The following is a 14,783-nucleotide window of genomic DNA, read 5'->3' on the forward strand; positions in this document are numbered from 1 at the left end:
AAATTGCCTGTGGAACTGTTAAATCACACTTTCACTTTGTCTTTCATTCCCCATTCACCCTCGCTAATCAAGGAGCTTCCAGCCACATTTTCCGATATCAATTTGTTTATGGCCTATTGGTTAATGGTCCCGGGATGGGACCCCCTGAGTAAAAAGAAAGAATCCTGGGCACTTCAGCCAGCTGCTGCTTCTCACCAGTTCCCACACCCATCCACTTGTTCTCATCAGCCACACTGAATGTGCTCACCTCCTGACACCAACTGAATTAAACAACAAAGCCTGAATGGGAGAGTTGCATTTGCAGTCAGGCTGTGGGACAGATTCCACTTGCTAGTGCTACATGATGTCTCTTAAGCAGCAACACAGAGATACTCCATCACCATCTGATCCATGGCCAGTTACCTTGCTCTCATCTTACCTTGTATCCAGCTTTCCTTTGGAAAGAAGCACCAACTACAACTCCCAGGAAAACTCTAGCTTCTCTTGCACAAGGCAGCCTGGTGCCACTTTCTGCATCTAATCCAAACCAGCCATTTCCTGGTGATTTGCTCACTTCCTCTTTCCACAGAAATAATGATCACTGAAATGTGGGATGAGAACATGCAATATTTACTTTGCACAGGTCAGGGAGATGGCTTACATGTAAGTGCTTAGAAGTTTCTTCTAAAACACTTGAGGCACATTATCAGGGCAATCATGCCCTTCCTTGCTACCCGTGTTGGAGAAAAATATTTGAAGTAGAAACATAATGGTGTAGTCAACATAACCGCTCGGGCCCGGGCACGGAAAGGAGTGGGAGAGTGAGAGCTTCGCCTGTGCGGACAGTGCCATTGTGGGAGATGAGAGGGGGAGCCCCGGAACACACAGAAGACAAGGACAACTCTAAACCCGGGCAGATGGAGCTCGTTCAGCCCTGTAAGGCCATCCATCTAAGAGAAGGTCACTCTAAACAAACCTACATCCTCAGGACCTCGCTGCCACCGTCCAAGCTCGCTCGGCCCCGGCAGATGAACCTTAGGATTAAAGGGTGGGCTCAGTTCAGCGCGCACTGTGTCTCACCTAAAAAAATCCATTGCGCAGGCTCGAAGGCCTTACCCGCATTTGCAAAGCCCTGTATCACCAGCGCGCTTGTAGCGAACATGGGTAGAGACCTTCCCCAAATCTTCGTTCACGAAGACTGGCCACAATGATGATATGAGTCAATGTAATAAAAGGCTCACAAGAAGACAAGCTTCTAGCTGCCTTCCAAAATGTACAAAGAATGCCTGATATTGAGATATCATTTATTTAAAGAAATCCAAACTGGTATCTCACCTGTTTTTAGAAAAATGGCAAATGATGTTTTAAATTTACACCCCAGAAACATACAGATATAGGGAAATCAGCAATTGCCACACTCCTAATACAGTGATATCCTTCTATCAGAAAGTGCTGTTCCATCATCATTAAGTGTAAACAGGCCCATTTGTTCTTTAAAGGTAGGGTTCAGTCCTGGGAAAGCTATATTCATGGCCCACAGAAAAGAACTGAAAAAATAAACATCCTCTGTGAACAAATGCTCTCTGTTTCTGAAATGGGAAAACTTTCTTTCCCAAAGTTTCACTACATTAGTGCCTGAGGACAGAGCAGGAAACTGATTTTTTTTATAATAACCAGAAACATCTATGTAGCCCAGAAGACATCCAAGATAGAAAAGTAGCTTATCTTCAGCCCTACACTGAAACAAAACATGCCAAGACCAACTCTTTCAAGTAACCTCAGTTTAAACTAATAACATTTTTTTCTAGTTCCTATAGACTTTTACAATTACTGGTACCAAATAAGGCAGATCAAATGCCCAAAATGCTATCTAAGAATACACTGAATATAGTATCTAAAGGCTTAGAAACACTGGATGGACCCCTGTCCCCATTATCATTATGTAGATGTATCAAATGGAAGCAAAAACACACCACAAAACATTTTTATTTCTTTTGTTTTCTGACATTTTGCATCACCTGAGATGTAAGCACATTGAGTCATTAGGAAATATAAATGTCATTGGTATGGTACGGCCTGTTTGAAGGTGAGAAACATGCAATCAGAAAGAACTGTTCACATCCCTTAAAATGTCCCTAGTCACTCATGGGATCAGTGATTTCCAATCACTGGAACCTGAGAAACAGCTATACTCACTCTTCTTACCGCCATGGTTGCATATCACACTGTCTCTTCTGAGCAAAAGCTGACAGGCACTGACTAGTTTTATTTAGTCTGTTAAACTGATGCAGCGATAAGGAGCCAAGCTGCGTATCAACAGACAGCAACTCAACAAAATTGGTCTATGAATGTCTGTCAAGAAGTAAGGATGTTTATTGGGATAAACGGGGGGGGGGGGGGGGGGGGGGGGGGGGGGGAGAAGGGAAGAGCTGAACCTCTTTCTTTGCTGTGGTCTGAAAGTACATGATTTAGGACATGGCCACAAGGAATCCTAGTTCCCTGCCATCATGGTGGTAATATCCAGCTTTTCAGTATACTACCTCATATCCCAGAGAATCTGAGGATTATTTAAGACCATGGGGCATTAGCGTTAAAATGATCACAAATATAGAAAACAGATATTAATTTCCTGTATTTTTACTGATGTCAAGCCACTTGCTAAAGAAGAGACATTTATTAGAGCAGGTTATTAATGATAGATGGGTATGTTTTTCCTGAAGAAATCTATCCCATAGGACCAATGTTACCAGAACCATTTCACTTTACCTTGAAGGAAAACAGGGAGCCTTGATTAATAATTTCAGGGCCCATTCCTAGATCCATGGCAATATAGAAAAACTAATTTAGTGTAATCCAAGACAAATCAGTAAATGCAGCACAAGGCTGCCCTTGTCAACCAGGCTGTTTAAATGCGTGGGGCTTTAATTAGTCATAAATAGCACCATTTTCAACAATAGTTGCTGTTATCTACATTCAGTCTGCTTAAAATACTAATTGAAAAGGCAAAACAACCAATGCTCTTGTCTTACCCTGAAGAACCAAGCCTGATTTCTCAATGGTGTAGAAAAAAGCGGAGAATGGAGAAACAGGCGATTTAGCAACCAGGAGCTGCAAAGCAAACATAACATATAAGCACACATATTTATAACACACTGATCAAAGCTGAAATCTGTAAAACAATCTCACCAAATTTAACTTCCAGAAGTAGTAAAGCGTACTTCAGAAATAACATGGTAGTTACTGATCTAGCCCTGTCACTTTTAAGTAACTGAGGTCTTCTCATACACATATATAGACCATACTACAATTTTAAAAGGACCCACAGGTCTTAAAAACACACTGTTGTGAAAGCAGTAAGTTTTGCTTGTCTTACTGACATCCTGTTAAGCTTAATCATTCCTGCTGGTTCAGGTTGTTGCACTCAGAGATAATTTTGAGCAAAACTGCCACTGCCACTGTGTATGACAATTTTTAATTGCCATTAGCCATTCCACAGATATGCTCCCTTGGCTTCTCAAAGAACTCCACCCATTAACTTCCTCCGGACCGTGGAAGCAACATGTCCACCCCATGGGTCACCACACCAGGGATGGTAATATGCCATTGCAAGTATCTGGATGTCCTCTTTTGCAAAAGGGGTATTGACCAAGCAAAGCTTTATCAAAGGATCATGTCTCTGGAATATCAAAATAGGAACTGGAATTCCCTCGCAGTGTATAACACAATTGAATTTAGCTTGGCATTAGGGTGTGATGGCCATTCACCATTAGGTCAGAAATACCCCAAACTCCCTGGCTCCACTACAGAAGAACCGTCCTCTGTGGAAGATGAACTGCAGCAGAGCTCTGGAGACAAAGAAATGGGCTTGTTGGCAGGGTAGGGAATGTGGGACCTGCAGGTGGCAAACTCAAACAAATGTGCCAGGCTTTATTGCTTGGCTGTTTGATTTTTGCTCATTGCCAAGGACTGCTCTCTCACAGGTTGCCTCAAAATAATCCCCATTCTGTTACATGAACCTACATGAAAGTGACATTTTAATGATAGATTTAACACATTCTGCCCAGAGCGTGATCAGCACAAACACTGATCTGCTGGTGCCTGTGTGGCCCTGCAAAAGCTGCTGGCAGCAGTGGCTGAAGCACAGAATGTGCTGTTGCTTTGCCTCTGGTGCAGAGTTGCTGAACAAACCTGAAACATGGTTCTTGCTCATCTCTTCAACAGCTAGAACAGGACGATGTCTGGAAACCAGCCCTCCCAGCAGTGGCCGTATACTCTGGGAGATCCTTCCTGCCTTCCTGGCCTGAGGACATGGTTTAGGTAGACAGTTTCCCTTCAGCTCATGCTGACATTCAGCAGGGATCCGAAGAGATCCTCTCAGTAGAGCCTCTGCTGAGGACACAGAGCTGACTCATTGACTTTCTTTCAGTGCACTGATTTCATCTGCCCCATCTGTGAGGCTTATTGAGCAGCATGCTGTGGAACTATCAAACACCTCAGTCCCTAAATTTCCAAAGCCCTTTAAGATACTGCACTCTCACAGTTCACAATAGGCAGCCCTCTGTCAGATACATTCAAGTACAGATTTCTTAGAACTACAGACAGTAACAATCCCATTTTTAGAGGTCCTAGCAGATCCTGCTGATTTCAAATGAAGTAAAAAAACCCTCATTATTTCCAAAGGTCATGCCCTAATTCTGCCAAACATTCAAGCATTCATAAGGGTCACTGCATATAAATTTTGGTTGGTGGTGCCTAACAATCAGTGGGGAAACACTGAGCAGGTTTTACAAAACCCAAGAGAGACTAGTGGAAAGCAACAATTTCGTGCTCACCCTGCAAAGTCAGACAGTATTGAATCACTTCACAGATATACAGGACTGGGACATTTATTCCTAAGAGTAAGAATAACAATATCAAGCACCAGAAGTTTGAGCTCTGCAGTGTCCTTAAGTATCCAGAGAATTTGGCAGCAAATTCTGCTGCGGTATCACAGCTCATGTGACTTTCCTGTAGCACTTGAAATGCTAAGGGTGTCTGCAGAGTAGGTAGGTTTCATTTGTATTTGTATGTAATCTGCAGACAGGACCATGCTTATATGCTTAGTCTTGCAACTCTTTTCTCATCTGATTCTGATACAGGTTGAAGAAACAAAATCCTCATATCTGGTTCTTCAAATGTAACCATTATGACCCACAGCTAGCTAACAGTTTTATGGTTTTGAGCATTTAAACCAAACCAAAGAATCTCCCTTCTTCTTTGAATATGAAAAATAAAGGCAGGTATGCGAAGACCACAAATACAGCCAAAAAACATCAGACCAGTCCAAATGTCAGTGTTTTCCTTTCAGCCATATGAAGGTGGTAAAACCACCTCAGGATGCGATACAAACTTTGTGAATACCCCAAGTAGGAAAACTCCTGTGGTTGCATTTTCCCCTCTTCCATGTTAATTACCATTCTCTCTGGGATGATCTTCTGGAGAAAAGGGCACATCATATCCCACATCCCTGATGCACCCTGACAAAACCCAAATTCTCTTGCCTGTCATTATCCCCAGAGCCAGCACTTCCCAATAGCACAGCAGGAGGGGGACTCTGCCAGGGGGAAAGAAGAGTGAAGTTGAGTGCCTCCAGGGGCTTTGCACACTCCCTCACCTCTGAGAACATGAGGGGGAGGATGGGTGGAAAAACTGTGCAAACACTCAGGTAGAACCTCCCACAACAGCTGGATGTTTAATTGGAAATATGCGAAGCGAAACAGTTACAAATCTTTTGTCTAAGGTCAAATTTTTGGCATTCCATGCACTTCTATGCACATAAATACTAACCTATATGTGCACTAGGCACACAGATGTTACACATGCACATGGATAGACATTCAAATAACCATATGTATATTGTGTTGCTGCATTTTTATGCAGTTACAACATGTACATAACTAAGTATAGCAATGAAAAAAATATAATAAATCACATTATTTCAGCAGCACATCATAGGGTTCCTCTCAAAGGCTGCTGCCTTTCACAGATGCACAGCTACATCTGAGGCTCTGAATTAGCTTCCTTCTCAGTGAAACAGGAACAGCTCAGAATATTCAAAGGTATTGCTTTATTTTGAATGTTTGCTTACTGAGAAAAAGAATCTTGAAAGTATGACTGCATATTTCAGAACCAGATAGAACACATAGAATTCTTTTTTATAACACCAAACTCTACACTAACACAACATTTTTTAAAAAGGAGTAAATACGTATTTAGATTTGTTTTTCAACCAAAGAGAAAAAAACTGTAAAAGGTCATTGCAAACCATCCTCTGGTTGGAATAGACAACACAAAGTAGGTTCTTACATATAGACAAGGAACTCATAAAGCATAGAAGGAAATATATATCAAAAAAAGAAAATTATGTGAAGGTATAAAGGAAGAATTACCAAAAATCAAGCTAATGTTAACCCTGGAAAGATCAACAATTTTAATATAAACAATATTAAAAAGGAAATAAAAGTTGAAGTTATCATGAAATGACATTGGATAGTGATTAAATGGATTCTAGATATAATCCAAGAAATAATCAGTTTTCTACAAGTAGGACAATACCGAAAAAGAAGAAGAGGCACATAACGGGAATTATCTATATCACATAGATATAAAAATATCAAATTAATGGAAAGAAAACTCCAGGAGCTTAGCACATTCAGCAGAAAGTAGATAAACTCTATAGGAAAAACACTGCAAGAATCAGCATATGAATCTAGGTTTGATAGCTAGTTTTGTCATGTATCTATGAATTTGAAGAAGATAACATAACTGAGAAGCAGCAAACATAGTCCTCAAAGGGAAGGGAAAAAAAATGTAAACTAGTGAGTTGAGCCCTGCAACCTGACTTGAGTACCATGCAGGGCTTTAGAAGAAATTTTGAAGAGAAGAATAACATCACTTGGATGCAGGACTCAAAGCCATAAGTAAGTTTGCTGAGGATACTAAATTGTGAGGAGCTGTTGACTCCATCAAAGGCAGGGAGGCCCTGAAGAGAGACCTTGAAAAATTGGAGAGATGGGCAATCACCAACCACATGAAGTTCAACAAATGAAAGTGCCAGATTCCACACCTGGGATGGGGCAGCTCTGGATGTTTGTACAGACTGGGGAATGAGATGCTGGAAAGCTGTGCCATGGAAAGGGACCTGGGGGTCCTGGTTGATGGCAAGTTGAATATGAGTCAGTAGTGCCCTGGCAGCCAGGAGGGGCAACCCTGTCTTGGGGGGCATCAGGCAAAGCATCGCCAGCCAGTTGAGGGCGAGGATTGTCCCGCTCTGCTCTGCACTGGGTCAGCCTCACCTTGAATATTGTGTGCAGTTTTGGGTGCCACAATATGAAAAAGACAAAGCTATTACAGAGTGTCCAAAGGAGGGCCATGAGGACGGTGAAGGCAAGCTGGATGAGGAGTGGCTGAGATCAGACACTTGGCTTGTTCAGCCCGGAGGAGACCTCATTGCGGTCTACAACTTCTTGTAGGGGAAGTGGAAGGGAGGGTATTGATCTCTTCTCTCTGGTGACCTGTGACAGGACCCGAGGGAAAGGCCCGAAGTTGTGTCAGGGAAGGTTCAAGTTGGATATTAGAACAAGGTTGTTCACCCAGAGGGTGGATGGGCACTGGAACAGGCTCCCCAGGGAAGTGGTCACAGCACCAAGCCTGACAGAGTTCAAGAAGCATTTGAACAATACTTCAGGCCAGGAGTTGGACTTGATGATCCCTGCGAGTCCCTTCCAACGCAGGATATTCTATTATTCTATGAACTAAAGACTTGGAAAATGGGGTAAAAAAAAAAATGGATGGCATGTCAGACATACCTGAAATCCTCCTTTGATTTTTTTTAGCAATCTCATACAAATTTGAACTCATCTCTTTGGATGTTAAAAGCTTTTAACACTGTTAAATGGGAACTGATAATGAAGAAAACAAGCATAGGCATAGAAGCTGTAGGATAAAAAGGGAAACAGTCAGTTATCGAAAAGAAGACACTTCCTGGGTATATTAGTACCTCATCAGATTATTGACCCATAAGGTGATGTTGCCAAGACAACGGCGGATCCAGTTGTACAGTGCACCACCACATACACCTGGCAAAACCAGGGATATGTGGATGTTTCTGTACAAGCCACCAGCAAGTTTTAATCCGGAAGACCATGTACTGTACAGGTCACTCATGAACTCAAACTGCAAGAGATGTGCTGTATGCTTGTGAGAAGAATGGAGTGTTCATCTGAGATGCCACTAGAAAAAGTTAGCTCAGGGAATCTAGCAAAAATGGAGGTTGACTGTATCTACGTGTGTAAATGAATGGGGAGAGGGGAAATGAGAGAATGGGGCAGGAAGAAAGAAAAATGCTTCTCACACTGGCAACACTGGCAGAAGAACAAACATGCAGCCATGAAGACATTCTGGCTGGAAATTTTAAAGAACATAACCAGTAAAGTGAGATTCTGGTAGAGCATTCAGCTCAAAGAGGCAAAGCTAAAAAAGTTAATCTTTGTCTTTAGGATTCAGATGAAAATATTTATGAAAGGGATATCAAGCAGTGCCTAAGGTGCACTCCATGACCTATTAAGTCTCTCAAGTCCTATATCTTTTATGCTAATAGAACTGACAGAGTTGGAACAACAAACTCCTTTGACAGTTCACATGCAACTAAGGATCTTTGTGGTGAATAAACCAAGAAGAAGTTGCTGTTTTTTAAATACAGAATTTGTAATCTTCTCATCTGCTCCTCTCCTTAAGATTCCAAGCAGCCACCTGAGGATATGGAGAACAGGATGGGTCTTCCAGGATACCTCTGAAGCAGACAGCACACCCAGAATAGGCCTTTCTAAAACTCACATATATTTAATTATATGTCTTGATTCAATTAACTCCTGGCCAAAAACTGGAGAGAGTACAGAAAGGTATATTATCTGGACACAGATCTGAATCAGAAGTCTTTAATAACAAGCTGAAACACAAACATTTTTCCGCAATCTTACTTTTCAAAACTTAAGAACCTAAATTTTCAGTCCAACATAAAAGATTTCCTCAATTCCTTTTTTGCTTCAGGAAAAGAAAGGAGAATAGAAGTCCACTAATGTTCTCGATGCATGTAAAGGAATCTACTGCTGTTTCCTAGCCAGATAAGCAAAAGACACATCTTTAGTGATAAGCGCTATTTAATCACAGAATCAAAGATGAAATACAGACCTCACCAGAAATTTTTTCCTATTAACACTTCAGTGCAGTCAAAATTTGCACCAAAAGTAGTACCCATTTTGAGATGAGTAAACAGTAATGGTAAATAACAATCTAAAGAAATTAACAGGCATTTTGGTTACAACAATTATTTTTTTAAATAGTGAAATTAAGAGAAAATAGACATAGAAAATTAATGAAACAGTACTGAGTCTTTCTAATTCATCCTATCTATGATACTTTTGGAATGCTATCCGTGATCTACCCATGAACTTCTGGAACGGAATGTAAAATCCAGATGCAGTTATTCTTATGCTCCTGTCCCTACAAAATGCCAATGATAGAGACGGATGAGAGAAGTAAAAATCAAGGCAATTTCGAGTTTTGCTAAGTCCTACCTCTACAAAATGTTGAAATCTTAGTTTCCTTTCTAGCATCACATTTCCCCGTCAAGGGGTTTGCAATAATTATCTACTATTTGACAACAACGGAGAATAAACATTAAAAACTGAAAAATTATTTCTGCCATGAGGCACGTTAAGAATACAAAGGTCCTGTGAAAGAGAAAATATATCACCTTGATGAAAAGTGAATAGAAACTGGGTAGATGCCATTAGATTAGATAAAGAAAGATGAATGAGACACAGGCAGAACAGTTGAGAAACAAAAGGCTTGGAGAGAATTGATGATGACAGCAGAAAAATTGTACATTAAAGTTTGCTTTTTAATTAGGGAAAGCATTTTTATTAACAATTTATTGTTTATAGGCTTTATGGAAGAGATGAATCACAGAAATTGATTGCAGAAGCCCAGCAGAAAATACTAATTATTGGGACAATATCCCCTGTCAATAGCAAGGAAAGTGATGAATTGGAAAATGTATTGGATGACTTTCAGAAGTAGTCTGATCCCAGAAATCAAGCCAATGTCCTACCAAAAAAAAAAAAGGAAGATGAAGTAGTCTTGTATCAAATTAGTTATGAAAATGCCATGATGATAAACTACCAAACAGGGAAATAATAAAATGATTTTGACTGAGCTGTGAGCTCTCACATGATAAAAAATATATATTTTATAATTATATTTTATAATGGAAAACTAATTATTTCAACAAAACTAATGAACTAAGATATTTCAATGAAATACTTGGGAAAATCAGCTGTATTACCTTTAAATACACCATTTCCATTTAGACTGGAATGACAACCAGTGTCATCCCCATTTTTTTGCAGAGACTATTATATGAAATTGGTTCTTAGCAATGACTGAGTAACATGAATAAAGCTATTCGAAGACTCTTTTAAAGTATGTTAGCTTCTAATCAGTGAATGGGTTCTTCTTTTTATTTTGTTCTGTGTGAAGTCTTTTCTTACCTTTCCTTTTCTCCTAGACTTACGTTATTCTCATCTGTTGTACTGACGTGCACTAAGGACAGAATGAAAAACAAACCCACATTTACAGTCAATACATATTTTGTAATTCAGATCTACAGACTGAATACAAGAGACCCTGTGAAGGGAGTCTGGCTCTCATTATGCTCATGGGCCTTACTGAAACAACAGTGGCTTGCTGGGATATTTCGCTAATTCATATTGTTTTCCTATTGCATAAACAAGCATTGCTAATAGTTGGTGCATTTCAGGAGAACTATTCAGTTACACCACATTCACTCAGAAGAGCATAGCTGAGAATTGAGAAGGCAGCCTATACCATCAACAGCGTCACTCAACAGGGAAAAGACTATCTCTCAAGGTTTGATTAGACTCATGTACTAATAAAATCAGTGCTAAGCTAAACAAAGCTTTCCCATAGTTGTGCCAAATTGACTGGGTGGACAATCTTCATGCCAGAATTTCCCTTCTTATTGTAGATTAGAAGTATTGTTTTTTCAGCTGCAACAGAACCCAGGAAAAATTCAGTAAGGAAAACATCAAAGTTGATTTTGCATCAGATATCCCAGCAGACTTCATAATTGTTTTTTCTGCCCTCCCTTCTGCTTCTTCTTGGGCCCAGTGTACAGGAATTTGATATATTCTAGAAATTAAAGCAGCAGTCCTTATTCTGCAGATCATTCACTTTTGAGCAGGAGCTGTAACCTAGTTCCCAGGGCCAGCTCTCTTTCTCAGTCCCAGAGCTCATGCTGCTTCCAGCCCACCGGAAAGGTACCCAAGGAGAGAACAAGGCGTTCCCTTATGGGCACTAATGCTGCAGTGGCATCAAGGCTTCTCAAAGCACTATACCAGCTGTTCCCTGCTCCCTCTTCACATTGAAGCATCCTTCAAGGCAATGGGATAGCTTTTTACAAGGTAGGAGAAAAATGGTTGTGTTTTCTGCCAAGTCTTACCAAACACTAGTGCCCGTTAGACCTTGGAGCTCTCTGAGGCTTCAGTCTCACAACAGGTTCTGCTTTGACTTGGGAGATAAATGCCCCTTGTTACAGAAACAAAAAGTGACCCTATTACCTTTCCATTGTTTTGTTGAAAAAAAAAAAAAGTAGTTTCAGTCTTCTGCAATCATTTACTAAGCTCGCAAGATATACATATAAACAATTTACTGATCACTGACCGCAAATGATTCTTGGGATAACAACATTTTGCTTATATGTGGTACTTAATCTATAGATTTTAAAAAGGCTTTACTAGAGTGGAGAAAAAAATAACCCCATTATGCATTTGCATAAATTGAAGTTGAGAAATTAAATACAGTCCTAAAGATTTTACAGCTGCTATCAGTACCAAAATCCAAATAATATGCTATCAAATCACATTAAAGCAAATCCCTGTAGAGCTTGTTTGACTTTATCAGGGCCTTGTGTTTTCCTATGAAAACAATTATCCCCTGCTTTGTATCTTTGTCCAAATCTGGTTGCAAGGAAAAGCTTTTTATGAAGAAATTTTCCCCTTTCAAGCAGAAGAAAGGTCAGCCACTTGAGCAGTACTGTCTGCACCTGTATGCTTGTCAGTAAGAAAGGCTACAGGCTGGGCAGGCTATGCAGTTATTGGGAATAAAGAGGTAAAACAGACAAGTTAAGGGAAAAAAAGATATAGGTAATCATTCTTCAGCCTTCCTAAACATCTAGACCCCACACATGTATTCTCCCTGTTAAAAAAAAAAATAAAATTGGTGGATTGAAACAGGGGATGCTTAAGATGTCTTGAGCACTAGAGAGTAAACTATGAGAAGTGGTGCTACAAACATTCCCCAGTACTGGTAGCAGATGTGGAGTCCCTACCGCTTTCGTACATTAAAAAAAAAAAAAAAAAAAATTAAAACCCAGTCACTATTTGGATTAAAATGATTTCTTAGGGAACTATAATTTAATTTGTGCCATGCACAGCACTTGAGAGATGTGGTTCTCTGAAGTCCAGCTGCTTGAAAGGACTTTCATCAAGGCCAGGTTAATGGGCCACAACTCAATAAAACTCTTTATAGAGCAGTTTAAATGGGTTGTATCTCCCCTTTCCCCACAGGAAAATTCCACCCAAAGGAAACTGTTTAAGAATGAGTTTCCTTTCTACTAATTTAATGAAAAGCAACAATGGCAGCTAGAGACACTTTATGAGAGACATTCCATAAATTCAAACCAATTAGTGCAGAAAAGTAGGCAAGCAGAGTTTATGTGTACATCCTAGAAATGCCCATTAGCCCACATCTGGAAACAACAGCAAAATGAACAGACTCAAAAGGCAACTGACCATCCTGCTGTTGTTTCAATCCCTCAAAATGTAGCTGCACATCTGTTTGTTTTTTTTTAGTGCGATGCATATAGATTTCATATATTAAAAAACATTGTTAAGACTGCAAAGCCAAGAATTCCCTATTTCTCATCTTAAGAAAAAGTGAGTGAGGGAGAAATGCAGATGCGTTTAAGACATTTTTGCAGGGGAAACAGCAACCATAGGCACTGACTTGAGTAAGAAAATTAATGAAATGAAAGTTGTCAAAAGTCTGAGGGAAAACATGAGATGGATTCAGTATGGGATAAAGAATTGAAAGAAATATCTATGCTGAAATATCAGCATGGCACTTACATTAACAAATTTAAATTAATATCAAAGATATTGAGCCTTCTCAGCCAAATTCTGTCAGACTACCTTTGATTATGAGTCAGTACTAGTGGGAAGCAAAGATTCTGAAATATTTAGAACAAATCTCTAGAAATCATGAACCTATGTGATAATAGAAAATTTCAGATAAATCACTTATTGAATTTTTGTTTCATCCTAGCAATAACTTTTAAGGTAAGATCCTATATTCTTTTGGGTAAGCCTAAGCAGATCACTCACCTTTCCTCCTCTGTGCTCCACTCTCAGCAGTGGTTAATCAGCAAAAATTAACTCTATGCCTCTGTATTTCTTATGTGAAATTATTCAGGCTGCTTACATCTCTATCCTACATTCATGTTAAACATATGTTCCTAATTCAACTACCAGTAGTTTTATTATTTATCCTACGTATTGATCTTAAAGAAGTACCAGGAATTCCTTACATGGCCTTAAAGATGGGGTACACGGTAGTCTTGCCTACAGTGACACAGAATTGTGTGATAACTTGAAAACAAAAAAGTGAGGATTATTTATCCAGTGTCAAGGCTACAAATGCAAGTGAGGTAGAAGCATTTCATAGTACTTTTTACTTGCATTTTCTGAATCAGCCACTTCATCATAGGCAGACCTGGTCAGGTGATGTTTACTTTCCTAAGAGTAGCCAGTGACTATGTTTGCACTTTGTGCAACCACAAATTCTTCCCCAATAAGAGATCAATTGAGTTGCTGAGGTAGCAAAGACATGGACAGATGGTTGAAAAGCTGACCTAAAAGCTGACCATCATACAAGGAAGCTGAGAGGTGCTAAGATTCTGCTTTTTGACCCCAGACACAACAGGACATTCAGGAGGCAGTACTAGTGTCTGAGCTCCAAACTCTCAATATCTTAAGGATATCAGTGGATACTCTCAGTGGCTACAGACAAAACAAGGCTTTTTACAACAGAAAAAAAAATATCTCAGAGCAGTTTGTTAGTGCAGTTCTTCCTATAGTAATGAATAACAGTCACAGGCAATGATTCCAATAAAAATAAACTATCATTGCATGCACATGTGGCTGGGCTTACTCCCACAGGAGACATTCGATACTTGCAAAGGAAAGAAATGGAAGGAAAACAAACAAAAGAAGGAGATAGAAATGAAAACCAAGAATCCTTTAAGGATAGAAGAGAAACAGGGGAGTGGGCAAGTCCAGGGAAGAGGACTGCAAATCTCAGGCCTGCTATACCTGGCTGGCTTCAGGTCTTTCTTATAAAAGCAGTATATATATATATATATAAAGGACTTTTTCACAGTGCACAATGCCAGGAACTGGGAGCCAGGATTTATGAGTTTTCTTCCTAACTTTGCCACTATTTTATTAAGCAACTATGAAAGTCATATATGGAAATAAGACACCTGAAGCAACTTTACTGTATTAATTTTCAGCCAGGTAGGTACAGCTCCAGAGGTACTTACTTTACGCTATCCAGAGGGTTCAGCAGAAGGATCAATAAGAAACAGCTCTGCTATCTGTTTTCTCAAATATCCAGTGGGGTCAATT

General features: G+C 39.8%; 1 protein-coding gene across 1 annotated transcript in view; it reads right to left on the reverse strand.

The window, feature by feature from the left end:
- RAD51B (RAD51 paralog B) overlaps positions 1–14,783 on the reverse strand; it is a 288,156-nt gene that overhangs the window by 32,298 nt on the left and 241,075 nt on the right. The window contains exon 11 of the mRNA XM_017829726.1: positions 3,009–3,087. Coding sequence (XP_017685215.1) covers positions 3,009–3,087 — 79 coding nt within the window. The remainder of the gene's footprint in view (positions 1–3,008; positions 3,088–14,783) is intronic.

Source organism: Lepidothrix coronata, unplaced genomic scaffold (assembly GCF_001604755.1).
Source record: "Lepidothrix coronata isolate B3197 unplaced genomic scaffold, Lepidothrix_coronata-1.0 Scaffold168, whole genome shotgun sequence".
In the NCBI taxonomy this organism is placed as follows: Eukaryota; Metazoa; Chordata; class Aves; order Passeriformes; family Pipridae; genus Lepidothrix; species Lepidothrix coronata.